At 37.7% G+C, this 20717-nt stretch overlaps 1 pseudogene and 5 gene segments (V, D, J or C); 2 read left to right on the plus strand and 4 right to left on the minus strand.

Moving 5' to 3' along the window:
• Positions 1–892: 892 nt before the first annotated feature.
• On the plus strand, positions 893–2254 carry LOC127360896 (Ig kappa-b4 chain C region-like; annotated as a pseudogene).
• Positions 2255–5315: 3061 nt separating this feature from the next.
• Positions 5316–6131, minus strand: LOC127360888 (immunoglobulin kappa variable 4-1-like). The segment is given in 2 exon segments: positions 5316–5894; positions 6002–6131. Coding segments are annotated over 2 exon segments (423 nt in total).
• Positions 6132–9355: 3224 nt separating this feature from the next.
• On the minus strand, positions 9356–14760 carry LOC127360891 (Ig kappa chain V region 3381-like). The segment is given in 3 exon segments: positions 9356–9574; positions 14317–14517; positions 14625–14760. Coding segments are annotated over 3 exon segments (423 nt in total).
• LOC127360894 (immunoglobulin kappa variable 6D-21-like) lies at positions 11799–12765 on the minus strand. The segment is given in 2 exon segments: positions 11799–12275; positions 12492–12765. Coding segments are annotated over 2 exon segments (363 nt in total).
• A 502-nt stretch (positions 14761–15262) lies between the features above and the next one.
• Positions 15263–17139, plus strand: LOC127360886 (Ig kappa-b4 chain C region-like). The segment is given in 3 exon segments: positions 15263–15291; positions 15328–15398; positions 16566–17139. Coding segments are annotated over 3 exon segments (432 nt in total).
• Positions 17140–19938: 2799 nt separating this feature from the next.
• LOC127360892 (Ig kappa chain V region 3547-like) lies at positions 19939–20623 on the minus strand. The segment is given in 2 exon segments: positions 19939–20409; positions 20517–20623. Coding segments are annotated over 2 exon segments (420 nt in total).
• Between the last annotated feature and the right edge of the window lie 94 nt (positions 20624–20717).

The following is a 20717-nucleotide window of genomic DNA, read 5'->3' on the forward strand; positions in this document are numbered from 1 at the left end:
CTGCTGATGCAAAGTGGCTCTCTATGGAAATGCTCTGACTGACTCCAACAGGGACTTGGATTCCTCTCATGATGCTGTTTATCAATGGATCAATCACTTTATCAGAGTATTGATTAGGAATGTGTCAGTGCTCATTTGTATGAGGCTTTAGTTTCAGTTTGATGGACACATTTTCTTCCAGAATATTTAGTGAATTCCCCCTAATTCACTACCAAACAGATCAACATCACTGATGGACACATTTAAACAAAATGATTCAGTTCAATTCATATGTATTTATTTTATATTAATCATGATCTAAATTTGTTTTCATACATTTGTCAGGATTGACTAGAGAGTTTTTCTTTAGAAATATCTTATTTCAATGTTTTAATGAAAGAAAAAGTAAGAAGGCATATTTCACAAAATACATATATATATTCCTTGTTTATGTTTTAGAAACTTTAACCAATTATTACAGGAACTAGGTAAACTGGGAATGTGTTTGCTGAGTTTGTTTTTGTCAAAGTCAGAGAGCCGTGTCTCTCTACAGTGAGAGGTTTTTGTACGGCGGCTCAATGAGTTTGTATCACTGTGGTGCACGTTCGGTGGAGGAACCAGGCTGGATGTTGGAAGTAAGTCAAATTATTAAAACTTTTATAATTTCAGGACATACTGGATTTCAGGAAGAATTCTCGATTTTTCATATTAATGTAAATCTTCTGCACGAATACTTTTCACTCAGAGACAAACTTTGCATCAGGAATATAAATTCAAAACCTTATTGAAGTGAATTTAAAATATCAAGACAGAATATGACTTGATATGTATATGAATGGTAAAGTTTCATCTTGAGGGCTTGTAGGTTTAGTTCAGTGTGTCAAAGTCAGAGAGCCGTGTCTCTCTACAGTGAGAGGTTTTTGTACGGCGGCTCAATGAGTTTGTATCACTGTGGTTGACTTTTGGTGGAGGAACCAGACTGGATGTTGGAAGTAAGTTTCTGCACAAATACTAAATACAATATTGTAAAGTAATGTTTTATATACAGTCTTTGGATGTTTGAAGCAGACATATATCTTGTTTTAATTTGAACACTTGAAGTATCCATATTTGTACTTGTCCTCCTTCATCATGGAGGCTAACTCTTAGTTCTTTACACATTCCTGTCAAACTGAAATTCAAACAGCTTGAAGTGTAGAAAAGATAAAACTGCAGACCTTTTTGTACAAATGTTTCATTTTTAAGATTCACTTTTACTTCTCCATGTCAGAAATAACTGTTTTTAAATGAATTAAGATAAAATTGAACGTAGTGAAGAGAAAGATGAGTAAATGTTCAAAAGCTCTTCATAGTGTTATATATTGTTTTAAAGTTACAGTTTGGTAATGATGATTGAAATCCACATGAAGAACATTTGATTGTAGTCAGTTCATTTTCTGTGTTTGTTCATGTTTCCACTAAATACTTTAAAGTAATGTATAGTTCAGGTTTTGGATGATTTTGATGATACAGTTTTTGATATTTTATTTCCAGTGTAGTTTGATATATTTCAGCTCATTCTGTATGATGATTCTCTCTGTGCTGATATGCATGAGAGGCTTCTTAAAGGGAAGTGAAACACTGTGTGAGTGAGTGACTGGTGGAGCAGAAAAACCATCTGACAGAAACTCCTTAAAGGAGAAAATCAACTCTCACACAGTAAAGGTGTCCAAGTGTCTGCTGCTTGATTGACAGCTGTGTGGACCCTGTCCTCTAAGCTGATCCGTGTCTCCTAGGTGATGTCCGTCCCACCCTGACGGTGCTGCCCCCTCCAGTGAGGAGCTGCAGCAGGGGAAGGCCACGCTCATGTGTCTGGCCAACAAGGGCTTCCCCTCAGGCTGGAGTCTGTCCTGGAAGGTGGACGGCAGCAGCAGCAGCAGCAGCAGCTGGGAGCAGAGCAGGAGCCCCGGGGTGCTGAAGGACGGCCACTACAGCTGGAGCAGCACCCTGAGGCTCTCTGCAGACCACTGGGGGAAGGTGGGCTCTGTGACCTGTGAGGCCACCCAGGGCTCCCAGACTCCGCTCTCAGAGACACTGAGGAGAGACCAGTGTTCCCAGTTCTGACCTGACTCACTGGGACTCTGATACTGGTTTTAATCTGCTACTGCTCTCAGTCTGCACTCGCTCATTATCTGTCTAAATCTTTCTTTACCTCCTCCCACTCTCTGATTACATGTTTCATTGAATAAATTTGTTATTTTGATTATTTCAACACAATAAAGACCAGTTCATCAAATCAGTTGTTGTCATGTATGTTACTGTAAACTGATGTTGCTGTCTTAAAAGTTGTATTAAATCCACAAACATTAAATTCAATTTTAGGTTATGTCCTGAGAAAGACTACAACGTAGAAATGTTTAATATCTGTTCTCGATATTTAGAAAACATAAAAGTAATGCGATAATCCTTAATGAGAAGTTATTGTGACAGAGACATTATTAAAGTAATTTTATCCTTTACTCCAGATTCTTTAAAGCATTTGTGATTACATAAACTTCCTTATTACATTAATCATGAATTTATTTTTTAGGAACAAAGCTGATCGATAAAATATTAAGGAAGATGTTGTATTTGTCTTATTAATGAAGTGTGTCATTGGTAGAAACTTTAATATTAAAATGGTTTCACAAGTTTACAGAAAGTAAAATGAATCTGAGGAAACTGCAAACTCTGGGAACAAAGCATTGTATTTGAAAGATAAAATCGGATATTATCAACATATTATATCATCACAGGATCACTATCAGCAGTTTGTATTCAAATTATAACATAAATTGTGCATTTTCATATAAACACAAGGTCATTCAAATTATGTAGTGTATGTAAGTTTGTTGAAAACTAAACTGGCTTAAATATGAATTTCAAATTAAATTTAAATACTAAGAAATGAAAATAAATATTCTATTTCAAACATTTTGACTGATCAAAGCAGGTAAAGCACAGGTGTAATAATAACATTACAGGTTTTTTTTTAATTGCTAACATCTTTTTGCCCAATCTGTAGTCACATTTCCAAAACTCTAAACACAGTTAGCCCCACATTGGTCTGTTCATCCCATACAATTAACACAATTCATGTTGTTTCCACAGAATATGCAGTCAATTGACCCATTTCTACAATGCTAAGTTTTTCTTTACGTACAAGCTCACCCAATACCAAAACTATGGATGTTTTTTGTGTTATTTACAAATGCTTACACACATGTCAGAAATAAAGACCTTATGATCAAAACTTTAAATATTCCATGAAGCCTCTACTTCTGCAACAAAAGAAGTTCAAAATCTATATTGAAACAGCTGATAAGCATTTATTACAGTTTTTTCCAATTGCCAATACACAATTTTGCAAACTAGGCTGGTTTTATCAAAATACTAAACACTTTTCCCAAAACCACACACCCAAACTGCAAAATCCCTCATATATCCTGCAAAATGAAGCACTGCAACCAAAACTACATATAGCATTATCAAAATCAAACTTTGCACCAAATGGCACACACTTCATTCATATTACCAGATGTTTGTCTAACCAACTACACACTGTTGGGCATAATGAAAAGCACTCTCATCTTCAGTATGCTTTGACATAATACTAAAATAGTTCAAACTGTAGAAAATTATTCAGATTGTTCACATGCACAGAACTATTTGCAGATACACACACACACACACACACACACACACACACACACACACACACACACACACACACACACTCTGTTGAAACATTTATTTTTTTCATTTTTCACCAAACAAGTCAGTGCAACATATGCACTAACAATTAACCATTGAGGTGTTTGGCCAGGTGGCACATATATTGGCCAATCAGCTCATGTAGTGTCATTTTGATTGGCAGTGTTTTGAAATGTGAACATGTGACTTTATGTCAGATTGTTGTGTCTTATGCAGAGAACCGTGTTCAGTGCATTTAAAAATGTGTGTAAAGCAGAAAATGTGTTTAGAGTTTTGGAGACTTGAGAAGAGGTTTTGCTCTCTGTGTGTCACTTTAAATAATTGTGCTATGCATGTCATTTTAGTGTGTTAGCAATTGGAAAAAAAAAACCGTAATAAACATATCAATGAAACATTGAGAAATAGCTGATTTATTGTAATTTGGGTAAAATAGATCAACCACAGCTAATTCCAATCTCAATCAGAGACATAGCCAGGTGTGGAAGTTCTTTCAATGACATACACAATGCAGTATAAAGGGGACTTTCTGGACTGAGTTTATTCAATGTGGATACAGAGCAACACAGATGAGAAGAGAAAGAAATAATAATGTCTGGATAAGGAAGACGAATAGTTGGGCTAGGGAGAGGAAGAGGGCCAGAGATGGATAAGGCATGCCAAGCGTTTCTATCCAAGGTGCATAGCGAGAGATGACATTAGATGTGATGAGGATGAGAACATGCGCCAGATGCTGAAGATCGTATGGATTAGAACAGGACTGTGCATTTTTGTTTCTTTCCCATCTGTGCCTCTTTTTTTGTTGTCAAATTGTGTATCTGACAGTATTTTGACACATTTTGAACCAAAGGACACATAGTTTGGATTATTTGTTGATCACTGGCTGCAATTTCATGTTGATAATATTGTAAAGCTTTAACTTCTGCAATTTTGTCGCTTGCAATTTTTTCTACTGTACATTCTAGAAAGTAAAGATGACTCATTCACTTTTGCATAGTTTGTTGCCAAAAATGCACACATTTGACCTTCAAGCCAAAAATGTAGGGTGGTTTACAGTAAAATGAAACTGAATTAAAAAAAACAATGGATTTCTCATTGTCTACTGTTTGCAGGTAGAGCATGAAAAGTTATGGAGTTTTTGTAATGCTATCAACTGTTTGTATTTAGAAAGTTGTTGTGCTATGATTGATTGATCTGTTCCTCTTGGAAAGAAAACGTGCTAGTGTTTTAACAGAATGGTTTGATTTTGAGTCAGGTTTGCTGTGTTTTGATAGAGTTTGTGTATATAGAGAATATTTTTTGCATTTTGAAATGTAGAGTTGGTGTTCAAAGAACGAAATGTGGTTTTGAGCAGAAAATGTACTATTTGGCTAAAAGTGTGAGGTAGGTGTGTTGCTGTGTTAAGAGTTTCGATAAAGTCTCTTAAGTTTAGGTAAACGCTTGTTAGCAATTGAAGAAAACTGTAACACTGGCTCTGTTTCATTCAGTGTCCCAGTAAGGCCTTTCAGTGAGTGAGCATGCACAGTACCAGAGCTCTGAGACTGGTTCACCTAAATGTAATGCAGCCATCATTAATGTAATAAATACACCTGTGCTTTTCCTGCTTTGGCAAGTCAAAATGTCTGCCATGAAAAGTGTCTATTCCCTCTATCAGTTCAGTACCATATACAGGTTCATTTCCACTGTTCTCCTGCAGACTGTTTAGTGTGTGTGTGTGTGTGTGTGTGTGTGTGTGTGTGTGTGTGTGTGTGTGTCCTCAGTGAAGTGTATCAGTCTCTGCAGTAGCTTCCAGCTGCAGCAGTCAGTTCAGTTTCTGTTCAGTCTGACTGAGGGAGGTTTTTGTACGACGCTTTTTCACTGTGTGAACAACCACTGACTGCTGATTTCATGATAACTCTGACAGTAGTAAACTGCTGCATCTTCAGTCTGGACTCCACTGATGGTCAGAGTGAAGTCAGAGTTTGATCCACTGCCTGTAAAACGACCTGGAGTCCCTGATGCTCGAGTGCTAGCATAGTAAATGAGCAGTTTAGGAGTTTCTCCATCTCTCTGTTGGTACCAGGATAAAAGGTGGTTGTTGCTCCAAACATAAACATTCTGACTGGTCCTACATGTGATGGTGACGGAGCGTCCCAGAGCAGAGCTCACTGCTCCAGACTGAGTCACTGTGACCTGGCCTCTGGACTCTGAGGATACAGAGACAAAAACATAAAGCAGCGTCATGGTTTTGTGGGCTTCATTTCAGAGGGACGGATGTTCATAGAGGAGAGGAGTTTGATTCTCTGGACTTTACCTGTGAAGCAGCAGCAGAGGAGAGTCCAGATGAGGACGGAGATCAAAGTCATGTTTTTGATGAGGAGGATTTCTGTGTCTTCTGTTGTCATGAAGGACAGCTGTCAGTCATCCAGTGTTCAACTCTCAGGACTATAAACTCTCCCAGAGCACTGGAGCATGGTGCTGCTGATGCAAAGTGGCTCTCTATGGAAATGCTCTGACTGACTCCAATAGGGACTTGGATTCCTCTCATGATGCTGTTTATCAATGGATCAATCAATTTATCAGAGTATTGATTAGGAATGTGTCAGTGCTCATTTGTATGAAGCTTTGGTTTCAGTTGATGAATTTCATGTCACTGTAATTGATGTTTGTAACACTTCATTAAGTTTACCAAAAAGTATTCTGTCTTACAAAAAATGTCTTAAAAGTTTAACATTTAGTTAACAATGTTCTTTTTGAATGTAAAAAGCAAGCACACACCATCGTGGTCTTTTCTTTCCTTTTTTGGAAAACAATAAAAACCTGCCATTTTTCATGCTCGGTTATATATTTTTTTGCTTTAAACCTTAAAACTTTTTTATAAAAAGAATTTGCAGATTAAACATGAATACATCAGAGGAACAATGTGCCACTGTAACATTTTATCTTTAGTAGTGAAACCTGTCTGTTGCCATGGCGACAGAGTTCAGAGAGGGAAGTGAAACATTTAAAATAATTTTCAACTAAAATCTCTCCCTCCCTCTCTCTCTCTCTCTCTCTCTCTCTCTCTCTCTCTCTCTCTCTCTCTCTCTCTCTCTGCAGTGGGTCGAGTCGTCCCCACCCTGACGGTGCTGCCCCCCTCCAGTGAGGAGCTGCAGCAAAGGGAAGAATATTATTATTTAAACAGAAGTCTCATTCTATTGTACATCTGCAATTATTTAATTAATATTAAAGCACAATGAGGGATATTTTGTATTTGGCTGTGGTCATTTTATTAAACAATTCTGACATAATGGTATAATAATGCAGGATGGATTAATGTGGGAAAATACACAGGATGTGTGTAAAATGACCTTTGAATAAATATAAGACGGTCTGAACGACAGCAATATAAAGGGATATGACATAGAGGGAATCATTTGCTTTAATTTTATTTTATAAAACATTCATATTTAGTGATTTGCAAATCTTCAACCCCAACAGCAAAATAAATTAAAGATGGCAAAGGGAGAGACAACAAATGGGTTACTGATTACAAAAATGATTAAATTCTTTAAATTTGTTAAAATGAAAAAGACACTTAGTATACTTAATGAAGGGATCAGGATCAGAAAAGTAATTGAGTATAAATTTAGTGTTTCAGCTCAACACTGGACATGTTTATTAGATTTATCAGAAGAAGAATCTCACAAAACCCTGAGAAAATAATTTTAAGTTAAATAAACAACAGCTGTATTATCAATGATATTAACCTGCCTGTTGAAAGAGTTGACATCAAACTCTGACTGTGTTTGAATCACACTCACAAATGAGATCAAGTTTTATTGTCACATACATAAACATACACAATACAACAAACAGTGAAATTCTTCAGCGTATAGCTCCAGAATGAGGAGATACAACTAAAGTAAAGTAGATCAATAAAATAAAGATGAATCCAACAATAAAATATGAATGAATGTTTCTGCATTCTGCACAAAGTAAAATAGAAATATATAATGCATTATAAGCAACTGCTATGTGACCTCTGACCAGCAGGGGTCACCATGCACTCTAGTGCAGTTATGGCATAGTAACATAATACAAGGCCCTCAACCCTTACAGACATGAGCGCATCATTCTCTTTACTCAGAATCACAGTTTTTAAACTGTTTTTAAACGTTACATATTAATTATTGTCATTTCTATTCATGTACATTAGGATTTATTTTGTTTTTTATTGTTTTTATATTGCATTAGAATGATCTTATAATTTACACTGAAAGGATTTGTGTTATTCTGTATTTTAATGCTATTTGTGCAGTTTGGTTTTCATAAACATTTTCTTGTCAATAGTTATTTATTGTTTTCATATTGTGCTTCATTTATTAATTAAAGCCTGAACTGATAATAAAGTAGACATTCATTTTGATTCAGAGATATTAAAATTACTGGGGCCTTGAGGCCATTACCAGAGGAGTGATGGTGGTTTGGTCTTATGATGGGCCTAGTGCCGTGGTTTCCAACCTGGGGGTTGAGACCCCACTAGGTGTCGCCCAAAGCTTCATGTGAGTCCTTGATTTTATGCGATGCACAGTAAGCCTATATGTCAGCATCTTTTTCAATTCTGTGAAGAAAACTTTATGATTGTTTCTGTATAATTGTTATTTTTGAAGTTTAGATTATTATTTAAGATCTAAACTTATTATTAAGAAGGAGGTCATTTAAGTTTTATTCACAGAGGTTTAACTCTCAAGAAAAAAAAAAGGATGTAAGGAATTTTTGACTGTTATAAACATGTACACTGACCAGCCATAACACTGTGAGCACTGACAGGTGGAGTGAATAACACTGATTATCTGGTTATCATGGCTCCTGTTAGTGGGGGGGGATATATTAGGCAGCAAGTGAACATTTTGTCCTCAAGTTGATGTGTTAGAAGCAGGAAAAATGGGCAGTGTGAGGATCTGAAAGACTTTGACAAGGGCCACATTGTGATGACTAGATGACTGGGTCAGAGCATTTCCAAACCTGCAGCTCTTGTGGGGTGTTCCCGGTCTGCAGAGGTCAGTACCTATCTAAAGCGCTCCAAGGAAGGAAAAGCTGTGAACCTGAGACAGGATCATGGCTCATTTGGTGGCAAAAGGGGGACCTACTGTACATAATATTGGGCAGGTGGTCATAATGCTATGGCTGATCTGTCAAAATTCATATAAATTTCTACACAAACAAAAGTTGCTCTGTACTGTTACTGTTATACATTGAATATAGTATGAAATATCCTTATAATAATGTCAGTTTACTCAATGACAGAAAACGGGTCCCTAAAGGAAAAAGGTTGGGAACCGTGGCCTAGTGTAAGATGTCACTTAGTGCACCCAAAGTGCTCAGAACCGGCCCTGTCTGTGAACATTTCATTCACCTTATTTGTATCAGTTTTACAAATCTCAGTAAAATGTCAATGCCAGGAGAATTAAAACATGACTGCTGCATTTTATATCAATTAAACTCCTAAAAAATCTTTTTAATCAATTTAATTGTTGAGTACCTCTTTATAATTCACTGTTATAATAATATATATATATATATATATACTCACTGATATTATTACTTTTTTGAATAGTGTGTGTGTGTGTGTGTGTGTGTGTGTGTGTGTGTGTGTGTGTGTGTGTGTGTGTGTCCTCAGTGAAGTGTATCAGTCTCTGCAGAAGCTTCCAGCTGCAGCAGTCAGTTCAGTTTCTGTTCAGTCTGACTGAGGGAGGTTTTTGTACGACGCTTTTTCACTGTGTGAACAACCACTGACTGTTGATGTAATGAGCACTCTGACAGTAGTAAACTGCTGCATCTTCAGTCTGGACTCCACTGATGGTCAGAGTGAAGTCAGAGTTTGATCCACTGCCTGTAAAACGACCTGGAATCCCTGATGCTCGATTGCTAGTTACATAAATGAGCAGTTTAGGAGTTTCTCCATCTCTCTGTTGGTACCAGTGTAAATAGCTCCCACCAAAAACATTCTGACTGGTCCTACATGTGATGGAGACGGAGCGTCCCAGAGCAGAGCTCACTGCTCCAGACTGAGTCACTGTGACCTGGCCTCTGGACTCTGAGGATACAGAGACAAAAACATAAAGCAGCGTCATGGTTTTGTGGGCTTCATTTCAGAGGGACGGATGTTCATAGAGGAGAGGAGTTTGATTCTCTGGACTTTACCTGTGAAGCAGCAGCAGAGGAGAGTCCAGATGAGGACGGAGATCAAAGTCATGTTTTTGATGAGGAGGATTTCTGTGTCTTCTGTTGTCATGAAGGACAGCTGTCAGTCATCCAGTGTTCAACTCTCAGGACTATAAACTCTCCCAGAGCACTGGAGCATGGTGCTGCTGATGCAAAGTGGCTCTCTATGGAAATGTATGAGAGACCACGTTCTCAGTACTGACCGGACTCACTGGGACTCTGCTTCTGTTTTTACCTTGCTACAGCTTTAAATCTGCACTTTCTATCATTCCACCACTTTAACAGAATTGAACTTCAGATTATGACATCTTTATTGTTCCAATAATGCCGATGCTGTTAATGCTGTAAGCCAATAAAGATATTTTTTTTATTTAGATCAAATGTTTCTTTCATGGATCCCTGTACACTAACAACAGATGTCTAATTCCATATTTTCACATGTGCAGGATTATAACCAATGGCAAAATAAGATTTTGTCAGCATTGTTGATACTTAATACAATCTAAAAAATGTAGCATGAGTGAATAATGTGCATACAGCCTGTTTCATCGGGTTTCCTCAAACTGGACACTTTTTCATGTTTGTGTGAGAAAGACATGAAACAACATTGTTCACACACATTTAAAAAATCCTTTTTCCATCAGAGTCAGTTTTAAAAAACTTCCTGAGCTCAAGGAGACACTCAGACGTGTGGGGGAACGTATTTTAATTTGGGTGGGGCTGACCTGGACACGTGTATGTGCACAACAACTTATGTGGATGTTCATATAATGTTTAGAAAAATCAACTGACATATGTTGGAAACTCTTTCTAGTTAAATCTAGACAGCTAAATCTTCCTCAAACATGTGATTGATGATATTTAACCTCATCTGCTAAAGACTTGGTCAAACCTGCAAAACTGGAATGAAAAGAAATCTAAAATATACAGGCTGAACATGCATGCTACTGCTCTCCGTCTGCACTCTCTCATTACCTGTCTTAATCTTTCTTTACCTCTTCTCACTCTCTGATTACATGTTTCATTGATTCAATTTTTTATTTTGATTATTTCAACACAATAAAGACCAGTTCATCAAATCAGTTGTTGTCATGTATGTTACTGTAAACTGATGTTGATGCTTAATAGTTCCATTAAATCCAGAAAAACTGAAAAAAGTTGAGATCGAGTTTCAAAAATCTTAGGTAAAGTTTAGGAAAAGAATAAAATGTAGAACAAAAATTTTAATATCTCTCCTCATTCTTCAGAAAAAATAAAACTAATCAGATAATCATTTATCAGTTCTAATTGTGACCCAACATCATCAATGTTAACTAATAATTTTCTTCAAATTCCTTCAAGCATTTGTGACGACATGAACTTCTTCTTTACGCTAATCATGTATTATTTTTTTTGTAACAAGGTTGATCAATAAAGTTAGATCTTCAGGATCATTAGATATAATGTATGTGTCTTATAAACAAAGTGTTCCATTGATAGAAATTTGTGTTATGTTAAAATAGATTCAGGAGTGTTCAGAAAGTAAAATGAATCTGAGTAAATCTACAAAATCTAATAAGAAATCATTTGAATTATAAAATGGGATATTATCAGCATATTATGTAAGATTAGTATCAGTATTTGCAGTTTGTTGGCAAAATATTACATAACTTATGTGTTTTCATATGAACACAAGGTCTTTAAAACATGTAGTGTGTTTACATTTGTAGAAAACTAAACTCTGACTTAAATATGAATAATATGAAATTAAAAGGACATCTAAACTACTTTAAAAAACTTGAAAGTAAATTTTCTATTTCAAAGCAAACGAAAAAAGTGTTAATGTCTTGTTATCTGTAATAACTCATCTACCTTTCAACTAATCTACAATGGATGTATCAAACTTATTTCCTACTCTATTTCAACAAAGTTACCATTAGGACTTACTACGCTATACATCATATTTACTGATGGTCTTCTGTTATATGGACTTCACTGTCTGTTAAATGTCTAAAGTGTCTGTATTTCTGTGCAGCTGTTGATTCAGATCAGTTGCTCTCCAGCTGAGGGAGGTGTTTGTACGACGTTGTATCACTGTGTGAACGGGTAACTGTAACCACTCTGTAGACAATAGTAAACTCCTGCATCCTCAATCTGAACTGTACTGATGGTCAAAGTGAAGTCAGTTCCAGATCCACTCCCACTGAAACGATTTGAAACTCCAGACTGACGAGTTGTGGCATAATGAATCAAAAGTTTGGGAGATTCTCCGGGTTTCTGAAGGTACCAGTGAAGGTAGCTGCCCATACTTGAACTGGCTTTACATCTGATAGAGACAGTCTGTCCTGGAACAACAGACTGAGCTTTAGGAGACTGAGTCAGGATGATTTCTCCTGATGAATCTGGAAAACATGAAAAAGAGGAGAAGGGTTATTGAGACAAATCCAGTTTGGAGAAAGATGATCAACATCCAAACAGAAGAGTATCATTTCTTTAACATGGAGAATAGATGGAAGAAGGTAAATGCTGCTTGTTTCAGTGTTTCTCCATCATAGCAGAACATCATTGTGGTGAACCTGGTTGCATCCTGAAGCAAAGTTTTCAGAAGAGAGTCTCACCCTGAACAAGGAGCCCCAGGGTGGCCAGCAGTAGAGTCAGTGACATCCTCATTGTGCTGCCGGCGTGTCAGTGGCTCCGAAAGGTCTGGACAGCCACTGATCAACACTGGCCTCTTAACGGCTGGGAGCAGAGAGGAAGGACACATATGCAAACACACAGAGTCAGTGAACTGTAGCTGTCCTCAACATATCATGGTGTTTCCCCCTCAGTGCAGCTGTTGCTTCATTGCACACACAGAACTTCAGTGTTTCATGAAACATAGATTCAACTTAAGAACCATAATGAGTGATAATATAAGAATAATACCTTACAATAGTGATGTACATCCATATTTGGGAGTTGCATTGTTGTGTTTGAGAACTTTTCACAGAACATTTTTATCTTTTCCTCAAATACGCTACAGTCAGTTCACCCAAAGTACCTGTTATATAAATTAGTTTCTCGTTGCCCAGTGGTATCTCTCCATGAACATATGATTTAATATTCAGGATCCTGAGATTTCTGCCTCCACCCCAATAAAATGCAGGTGGAAGAAATTTCATTTGCAGAGCTTTCAGCAAAGACAAAGCATTTTAAAACTTGAGCAGCAACATGTTTTTTTTTCTCAAGAACTCAATGGAGGTGAATAGATGATCCAAAGAACACAGTAATACAGGAACAATTTAACTCTGTGAACAGTTTTCATAGAGAGTATTTCTTCAGAGCAGTGTGTGAACATTTCATTCACCTCCTTTGTATGAGGTTGAGAAATCTCAGTGACGTTTCAAAACCTGGACTAATAAATCATACTGCTGCCTTTTACATTAAGGAAACTAATGAACAACCTTGATTTTTCCCCCAATAATTGTCAGATTTTTGTGTCTTTATTATGCTGTTACCTGTGGTGGATTAAGTCGGTCATGGGCCCCGAGTCTAAGCTTTGTGTGGGCCCCTCCATGGCTATCATGGGATGTGTAGCAATAGTTTGGGTGATTTTCTATTATTTCTGTGAGTGAATCAGGCAAGAAAACACATTGACAATCTATCATAAACAATATAAATGATATATTAAATGATCTAATTATGATAAATAATGAAATATACATACCATGTCTGCTAAACAATTGACCTTTTCTGTCCCGCTCCCAATTCCCACTGTCCCCCTGCCCCATGAGCTGTTGTTACATCTGCAATAACCACATTATGAGCTGTTGAGTCTTGTTACTGAAACATATTACCCCACTGTTACCATCTTAATGATCAGTTACAGTGTACAGTATTACTTATTGAGGTCAGTCATGAGCCACACAGAGCCATATCTCACTAACAGTCACAGTCTGGTTCATTGTCTCTTTAATGAGTAAAATGTGATCATATCCTAATGTGGTCTGAACTGATGTTGAGAAACTGTGATGTTAAACTTCATTGATATTAATAGATTTAATTGCGCACTAGGTCTTTATAATAAAACTGTTTGTGTAGGACCAATAATTATTTGTTATTTGTTATTTTTTTTATGATTATTCCAGTGTGTGTGCGTGTGTGTGTGTGTGTGTGTGTGTGTGTGTGTGTGTGTGTGTGTGTGTGTGTGTGTGTGTGTGTGTGTGTGTGTGTCCTCAGTGAAGTGTATCAGTCTCTGCAGTAGCTTCCAGCTGCAGCAGTCAGTTCAGTTTCTGTTCAGTCTGACTGAGGGAGGTTTTTGTACGACGCTTTTTCACTGTGTGAACACACTCTGACTGTTGATAAGATGAGCACTCTGACAGTAGTAAACTGCTGCATCTTCAGTCTGGACTCCACTGATGGTCAGTGTGAAGTCAGAGTTTGATCCACTGCCTGTAAAACGACCTGGAATCCCTGATGCTCGAGTGGTAGCAGCATAAATGAGCAGTTTAGGCGTTTCTCCATCTCTCTGTTGGTACCAGGCCAAAGCATGGTAGCTGCTCCAAGTATAGACATTCTGACTGATCCTACATGTGATGGTGGCGGAGCGTCCCAGAGCAGAGCTCACTGCTCCAGACTGAGTCACTGTGACCTGGCCTCTGGACTCTGAGGATACAGAGACAAAAACATAAAGCAGCGTCATGGTTTTGTGGGCTTCATTTCAGAGGGACGGATGTTCATAGAGGAGAGGAGTTTGATTCTCTGGACTTTACCTGTGAAGCAGCAGCAGAGGAGAGTCCAGATGAGGACGGAGATCAAAGTCATGTTTTTGATGAGGAGGATTTCTGTGTCTTCTGTTGTCATGAAGGACAGCTGTCAGTCATCCAGTGTTCAACTCTCAGGACTATAAACTCTCCCAGAGCACTGGAGCATGGTGCTGCTGATGCAAAGTGGCTCTCTATGGAAATGCTCTGACTGACTCCAACAGGGACTTGGATTCCTCTCATGATGCTGTTTATCAATGGATCAATCACTTTATCAGAGTATTGATTAGGAATGTGTCAGTGCTCATTTGTATAAGGCTTTGGTTTCAGTTTGATGGACACATTTTCTTCTAGAATATTTAGTGAATTCCCCTAATTCACTACCACAGAGATCAACATCACTGTGGGACACATTTAAACAAAATTATTATGTCTCATTAGTCATAATCTACAATAAACATGTGTTTATGATCTTTATTACATTTGTCATTCTTTATTGGAGAGTTGTTCTTTTGAAATATCTTATTTCATTGTTTTAATGTAACATGAATTAATACAGCTTATTTCACAAAAAAGATTAAATATATATTCATAGTTTATGTTTTAGACACTTTAACCAGCTATTAGATAAACTGGGTAAACTGGGAATGTGTTTGCTGAGTTTGTTTGTGTCAAAGTCAGAGAGCCGTGTCTCTCTACAGTGAGAGGTTTTTGTACGGCGGCTCAATGAGTTTGTATCACTGTGGTACACGTTCGGTGGAGGAACCAGACTGGATGTTGGAAGTAAGTCAAATCTTTATATTTTTTATCATTTCAGGACATATTTGTCTTTTTATATATATTTCAGGAAGAATTCTTGATTTTTCATATTAATGTATATCTTCTGCAGAAATACTTTACACTCAGAGACAAACATTGCATCAGGAATATAAATTCAAAACCTGATTGAAGTGAATTTAAAATATCAAGACAGAATATGACTTGATATGTATATGAATGGTAAAGTTTCATCTTGAGGGCTTGTAGGTTTAGTTCAGTGTGTCAAAGTCAGAGAGCCGTGTCTCTCTACAGTGAGAGGTTTTTGTACGGCGGCTCAATGAGTTTGTATCACTGTGGTTGACTTTGGTGGAGGAACCAGGCTGGATGTTGGAAGTAAGTTTCTGTACAAATACTAAATACAATATTGTAAAGTAATGTTTTAAATTCAGTTTTTAAATGTCTGAAGTAGACAGGTATAGTTTGTTTTAATATTAACACTTGAAGTATTCATGTTTGTACTTGTCCTCCTTCATCATGGAGGCTAACTCTTTGTTCTTTACACATTCCTGTCAAACTGAAATTCAAACAGCTTGAAGTGCAGAAAAGATAAAACTGCAAACCTTTTTGTACAAATGTTTCATTTTTAAGATTCACTTTTACTTTTCTATGTCAGAAATAAATATTTTTAAATGAATTAAGATAAAATTTTATAGTCAAATTGAACGTAGTGAAGATAAAGATGAGTAAACGTTCAAAATATCTTCATAGTGTTATATATTGTTCTAAAGTTACAGTTTGGTAATGATGATTGAAATTCATATGAAGAACATTTGATTGTAGTCAGTTCATTTTCTGTGTTTGTTCATGTTTCCACTAAATACTTTAAAGTAATGTATAGTTCAGGTTTTGGATGATTTTGATGATACAGTTTTTGATATTTTATTTCCAGTGTAGTTTGATATATTTCAGCTCATTCTGTATGATGATTCTCTCTGTGCTGATATGCATGAGAGGCTTCTTAAAGGGAAGTGAAACAATGTGTGAGTGAGTGACTGGTGGAGCAGAAAAACCATCTGACAGAAACTCCTTAAAGGAGAAAATCAACTCTCACACAGTAAAGGTGTCCAAGTGTCTGCTGCTTGATTGACAGCTGTGTGGTCCCTGTCCTCTAAGCTGATTGGTGTCTCCTAGGTGATGTCCGTCCCACCCTGACGGTGCTGCCCCCCTCCAGTAAGGAGCTGCAGCAGGGGAAGGCCACGCTCATGTGTCTGGCCAACAAGGGCTTCCCCTCAGACTGGAGTCTGTCCTGGAAGGTGGACGGCAGCAGCAGCAGCAGCAGCAGCAGCTGGGAGCAGAGCAGGAGCCCCGGGGTGCTGAAGGACGGCCACTACAGCTGGAGCAGCACCCTGAGGCTCTCTGCAGACCACTGGAGGAAGGTGGGCTCTGTGACCTGTGAGGCCACCCAGGGCTCCCAGACTCCGCTCTCAGAGACACTGAGGAGAGACAAGTGTTCCCAGTTCTGACCTGACTCACTGGGACTACTACTACTGGTTTTACTCTGCTACTGCTCTCTGCCTTTTTCTTTTTCTCATGACATATTTGAACAATAATGTGTTTTCAGCTCAATAATATTCCTATGAGACAGTACAACTTCACCAAAGGACTCGACATGAAAAGTCAGCAGAATTAACACATTGTCATCTTTCACTGCTTGCTGTAATATTGATGTTCCATTAAAGAATAAAAATATATTCATCAGATCAAATTTGTCAGTTTATCATTAAATACTGTATATTCATATTTGTATATATTGCTGTGTAAAACAGTGGATCCTTTTATTCCAAACACACTGAGTTGTTTCAGGGTCAGATAGCTGGATTTTAACATATCAGGTGATGATGTTAGAAATATTGCTCAGTGTCCTACTCTGTACTGAACTGTGCTGTATCATTTTTTTGATGATTTAATCAACAGGAGGAGATTCAAATTGTTTTGAGATTCATAAACTTTGTTAACAATAAAATTCAATTTATAAAAACAGTTCATTTTATTCTCTGTAGAGCAGAAATTATTTCATAATTTTCTGCTATGAGTTTGACAAAAGTAACTTTGTTTTCTTCAAAGCAAATGTGGAAAATATAAATATAAATGTTGTCATTCCTAAACATTTGTAAGTTTTTTTATCGAATCACTGAGTATATGTTTTTATGTTACAGCGACAATAATGTTTAAGAGCTAAAATTATGCAGCTGTCATGCTGACTTTCAATAACAAAAAATATTTAACATAAATATGAAAAATATATTCTTGCTGAAAGTGTTATTGCGGTGTTAGTTAAACAATTTATGTTAATCCATCATGTAGTGTTTTAATGTCTGTGCAGCTGTTGATTCAGATCAGTTCCTCTCCAGCTGAGGGAGGTTTTTGTACGACGTTGTATCACTGTGTGAACACATCCTGACTGCTGATTTCATGAAAACTCTGACAGTAGTAAACTGCTGCATCTTCAGTCTGGACTCCACTGATGGTCAGAGTGAAGTCAGAGTTTGATCCACTGCCTGTAAAACGACCTGGAATCCCTGATGCTCGAGTGCTAGCAGCATAAATGAGCAGTTTAGGAGTTTCTCCATCTCTCTGTTGGTACCAGGCTAACTCATCCCCACCATAAACCGTCTGCCCCCGTTGCCAAGTGCTTGCTCATGGTGGTACTGTTGGGTCTCTGTAAATGTTGTAATGTTATAAGGAGTTCGGTCTAGACCTTCTCTATTTGAGAGTGTCCTGAGATAACTTCTGTTATGAATTGGCGCTATACAAATTGAATTGATTAATCATATATTTGCATATCAGGTGGTTGCTGGGTTTAGAGTATCTATATCTTTGCTATATGGGAAATGTTCCTGCATAATACTTTGCTAAGTAGTATATTCCCTCATGGCTTGAGGTGCTCATAATGAATAGCCACATGGCAAAACCCACACATAGCAGTCCACTAGATAGTATATTCCGCTGGGGCCAAGGTGCTTCAGGGGAATGGCCACACCGTGGCTGTGTAAGGTCCACACATAGAAGATTGTTTCACTGATGGCGTCAGGCTCCTTTCTGTGCTGTTTTGGGGGGTTAAGGTATTTGCGCATCACTCCCCAATATCTCTATGTGAACATATCCGCGGGGAGTGATGAGGTCGGAGCATAGACTCCAAAATCTAAATATGCTATACTGCTTAATAAACATTCCAAACGTGAGTTGGCTGAATGAAATAAATAAAAAAACGGGTGAAAAATGTGTATACAGCCTGTTTCATCAGGTTTCCCCATACTGGACACTTTTTTGTGTGTTTGTGAGAAAGATGTGAAACAACATTGTTCACACACATTAAAAAAATACTTTTTCCATCAGAGTCAGTTTTTAAAGAACTTACTGAGCTCAAGGAGACACTCAGACGTGTGGGGGAACGTATTTTAATTTGGGTGGGGCTGACCTGGACACGTGTATGTGCACAACAACTTATGTGGATGTTCATATTAATGTTTAGAAAAAACCACTGACATATGTTGGGAACTCTTTCTAGTTAAATCTAGACAGCTAAATCTCTCTCAAACAACTCTCTCTCTCTCTCTCTCTCTCTCTCTCTCTCTCTCTCCTTGCTGCATTTTTGAGTCTTCAGATAGTTCAAAACAATACATCAACTTGAGTCTGACCTGTGGTCTCTCTCTCCCCCTGTTCTGTCTATATTGAGCTGTCTAATCAATGAAAAAGGCATAAAGACCCAAATATTATGTTAAAAGAGAAATTATGGTAGGTTTTATGTCTCTGAAAAAATATAAAAAGGTCACAACATATAACATCACATACATTTCTGCTCAAGCTCCATTCAGTCGCTGTTCTGGAGCTTTTGATCAAATCCCATGGTCTTCCTCAGCAGATTGAGTTCACCCAGTTGTCATGGAATATTTGAACTTTGATGCCAACATTGACAAGAAGTCCTGAAAATGCTCAGAGGAATGGGAATTTGAACAACTACAATTCAATGACAACTGGGAGACTCCATCTGCTGAAGAAGATCATGTGATATGATTGAAAGCTCCACAACAGTTAGTGGATGGATGTTGTACAGAGATTGTCTGGGTATTTCCAACGTCAACCAATAACTTTCAGTCTCAATGTCTTTGTGTGGTATTTTAGTTGCATATAAAAGAAAATGTGTTTTTTTATGTTGATATATTTATATCACGTAGGTCACTTTTGTCTTGTTATGTCTCCAGTTAATCTTTATTTTATTTATCTATTTTAATACTTTATTAACTTTGAGGAATGTACAGGTTTTGTTTGCTCCATCTTTGATTATTAAGGTTTCTGATGTTAGTCTTTATACTCTTTGTTAATTGGATATAGTTGAAATAGCTGTGATCCAGAATAAAGCAGAGGTCAAAGGTCATGACCAAGACAGCTCTCATTAACTCTCTCATTGGCTTCTCTTGATAATTTTACAAACCAGATACATTTGTCACTGAACTTGTTTTAATAAATGTTGACTGGTTGTGTGTGTGTGTGTGTGTGTGTGTGTGTTTGTGTGTGTGTGTGTGTGTGTGTGTGTGTGTGTGTGTGTCCTCAGTGAAGTGTATCAGTCTCTGCAGTAGCTTCCAGCTGCAGCAGTCAGTTCAGTTTCTGTTCAGTCTGACTGAGGGAGGTTTTTGTATGACGCTTTTTCACTGTGTGAACACATTCTGACTGTTGATAACATGAAAACTCTGACAGTAGTAAACTGCTGCATCTTCAGTCTGGACTCCACTGATGGTCAGAGTGAAGTCAGAGTTTGATCCACTGCCTGTAAAACGACCTGGAATCCCTGATGGTTGATATCTTGCCCCATATATAAGCATTTTAGGAGTTCCTCCATCTTTCTTTTGGTACCAGGCTAGAATGTGGTGGCCATTATAAGAAACATCCTGACTGGTCTTACATGTGATGGTGACGGAGCCTCCTAGAGCAGAGCTCACTGCTCCAGACTGAGTCACTGTGACCTGGCCTCTGGACTCTGAGGATACAGAGACAAAAACATAAAGCAGCGTCATGGTTTTGTGGGCTTCATTTCAGAGGGACGGATGTTCATAGAGGAGAGGAGTTTGATTCTCTGGACTTTACCTGTGAAGCAGCAGCAGAGGAGAGTCCAGATGAGGACGGAGATCAAAGTCATGTTTTTGATGAGGAGGATTTCTGTGTCTTCTGTTGTCATGAAGGACAGCTGTCAGTCATCCAGTGTTCAACTCTCAGGACTATAAACTCTCCCAGAGCACTGGAGCATGGTGCTGCTGATGCAAAGTGGCTCTCTATGGAAATGCTCTG

Source organism: Dicentrarchus labrax, unplaced genomic scaffold (assembly GCF_905237075.1).
Source record: "Dicentrarchus labrax unplaced genomic scaffold, dlabrax2021, whole genome shotgun sequence".
Lineage (NCBI taxonomy): Eukaryota > Metazoa > Chordata > Actinopteri > Moronidae > Dicentrarchus > Dicentrarchus labrax.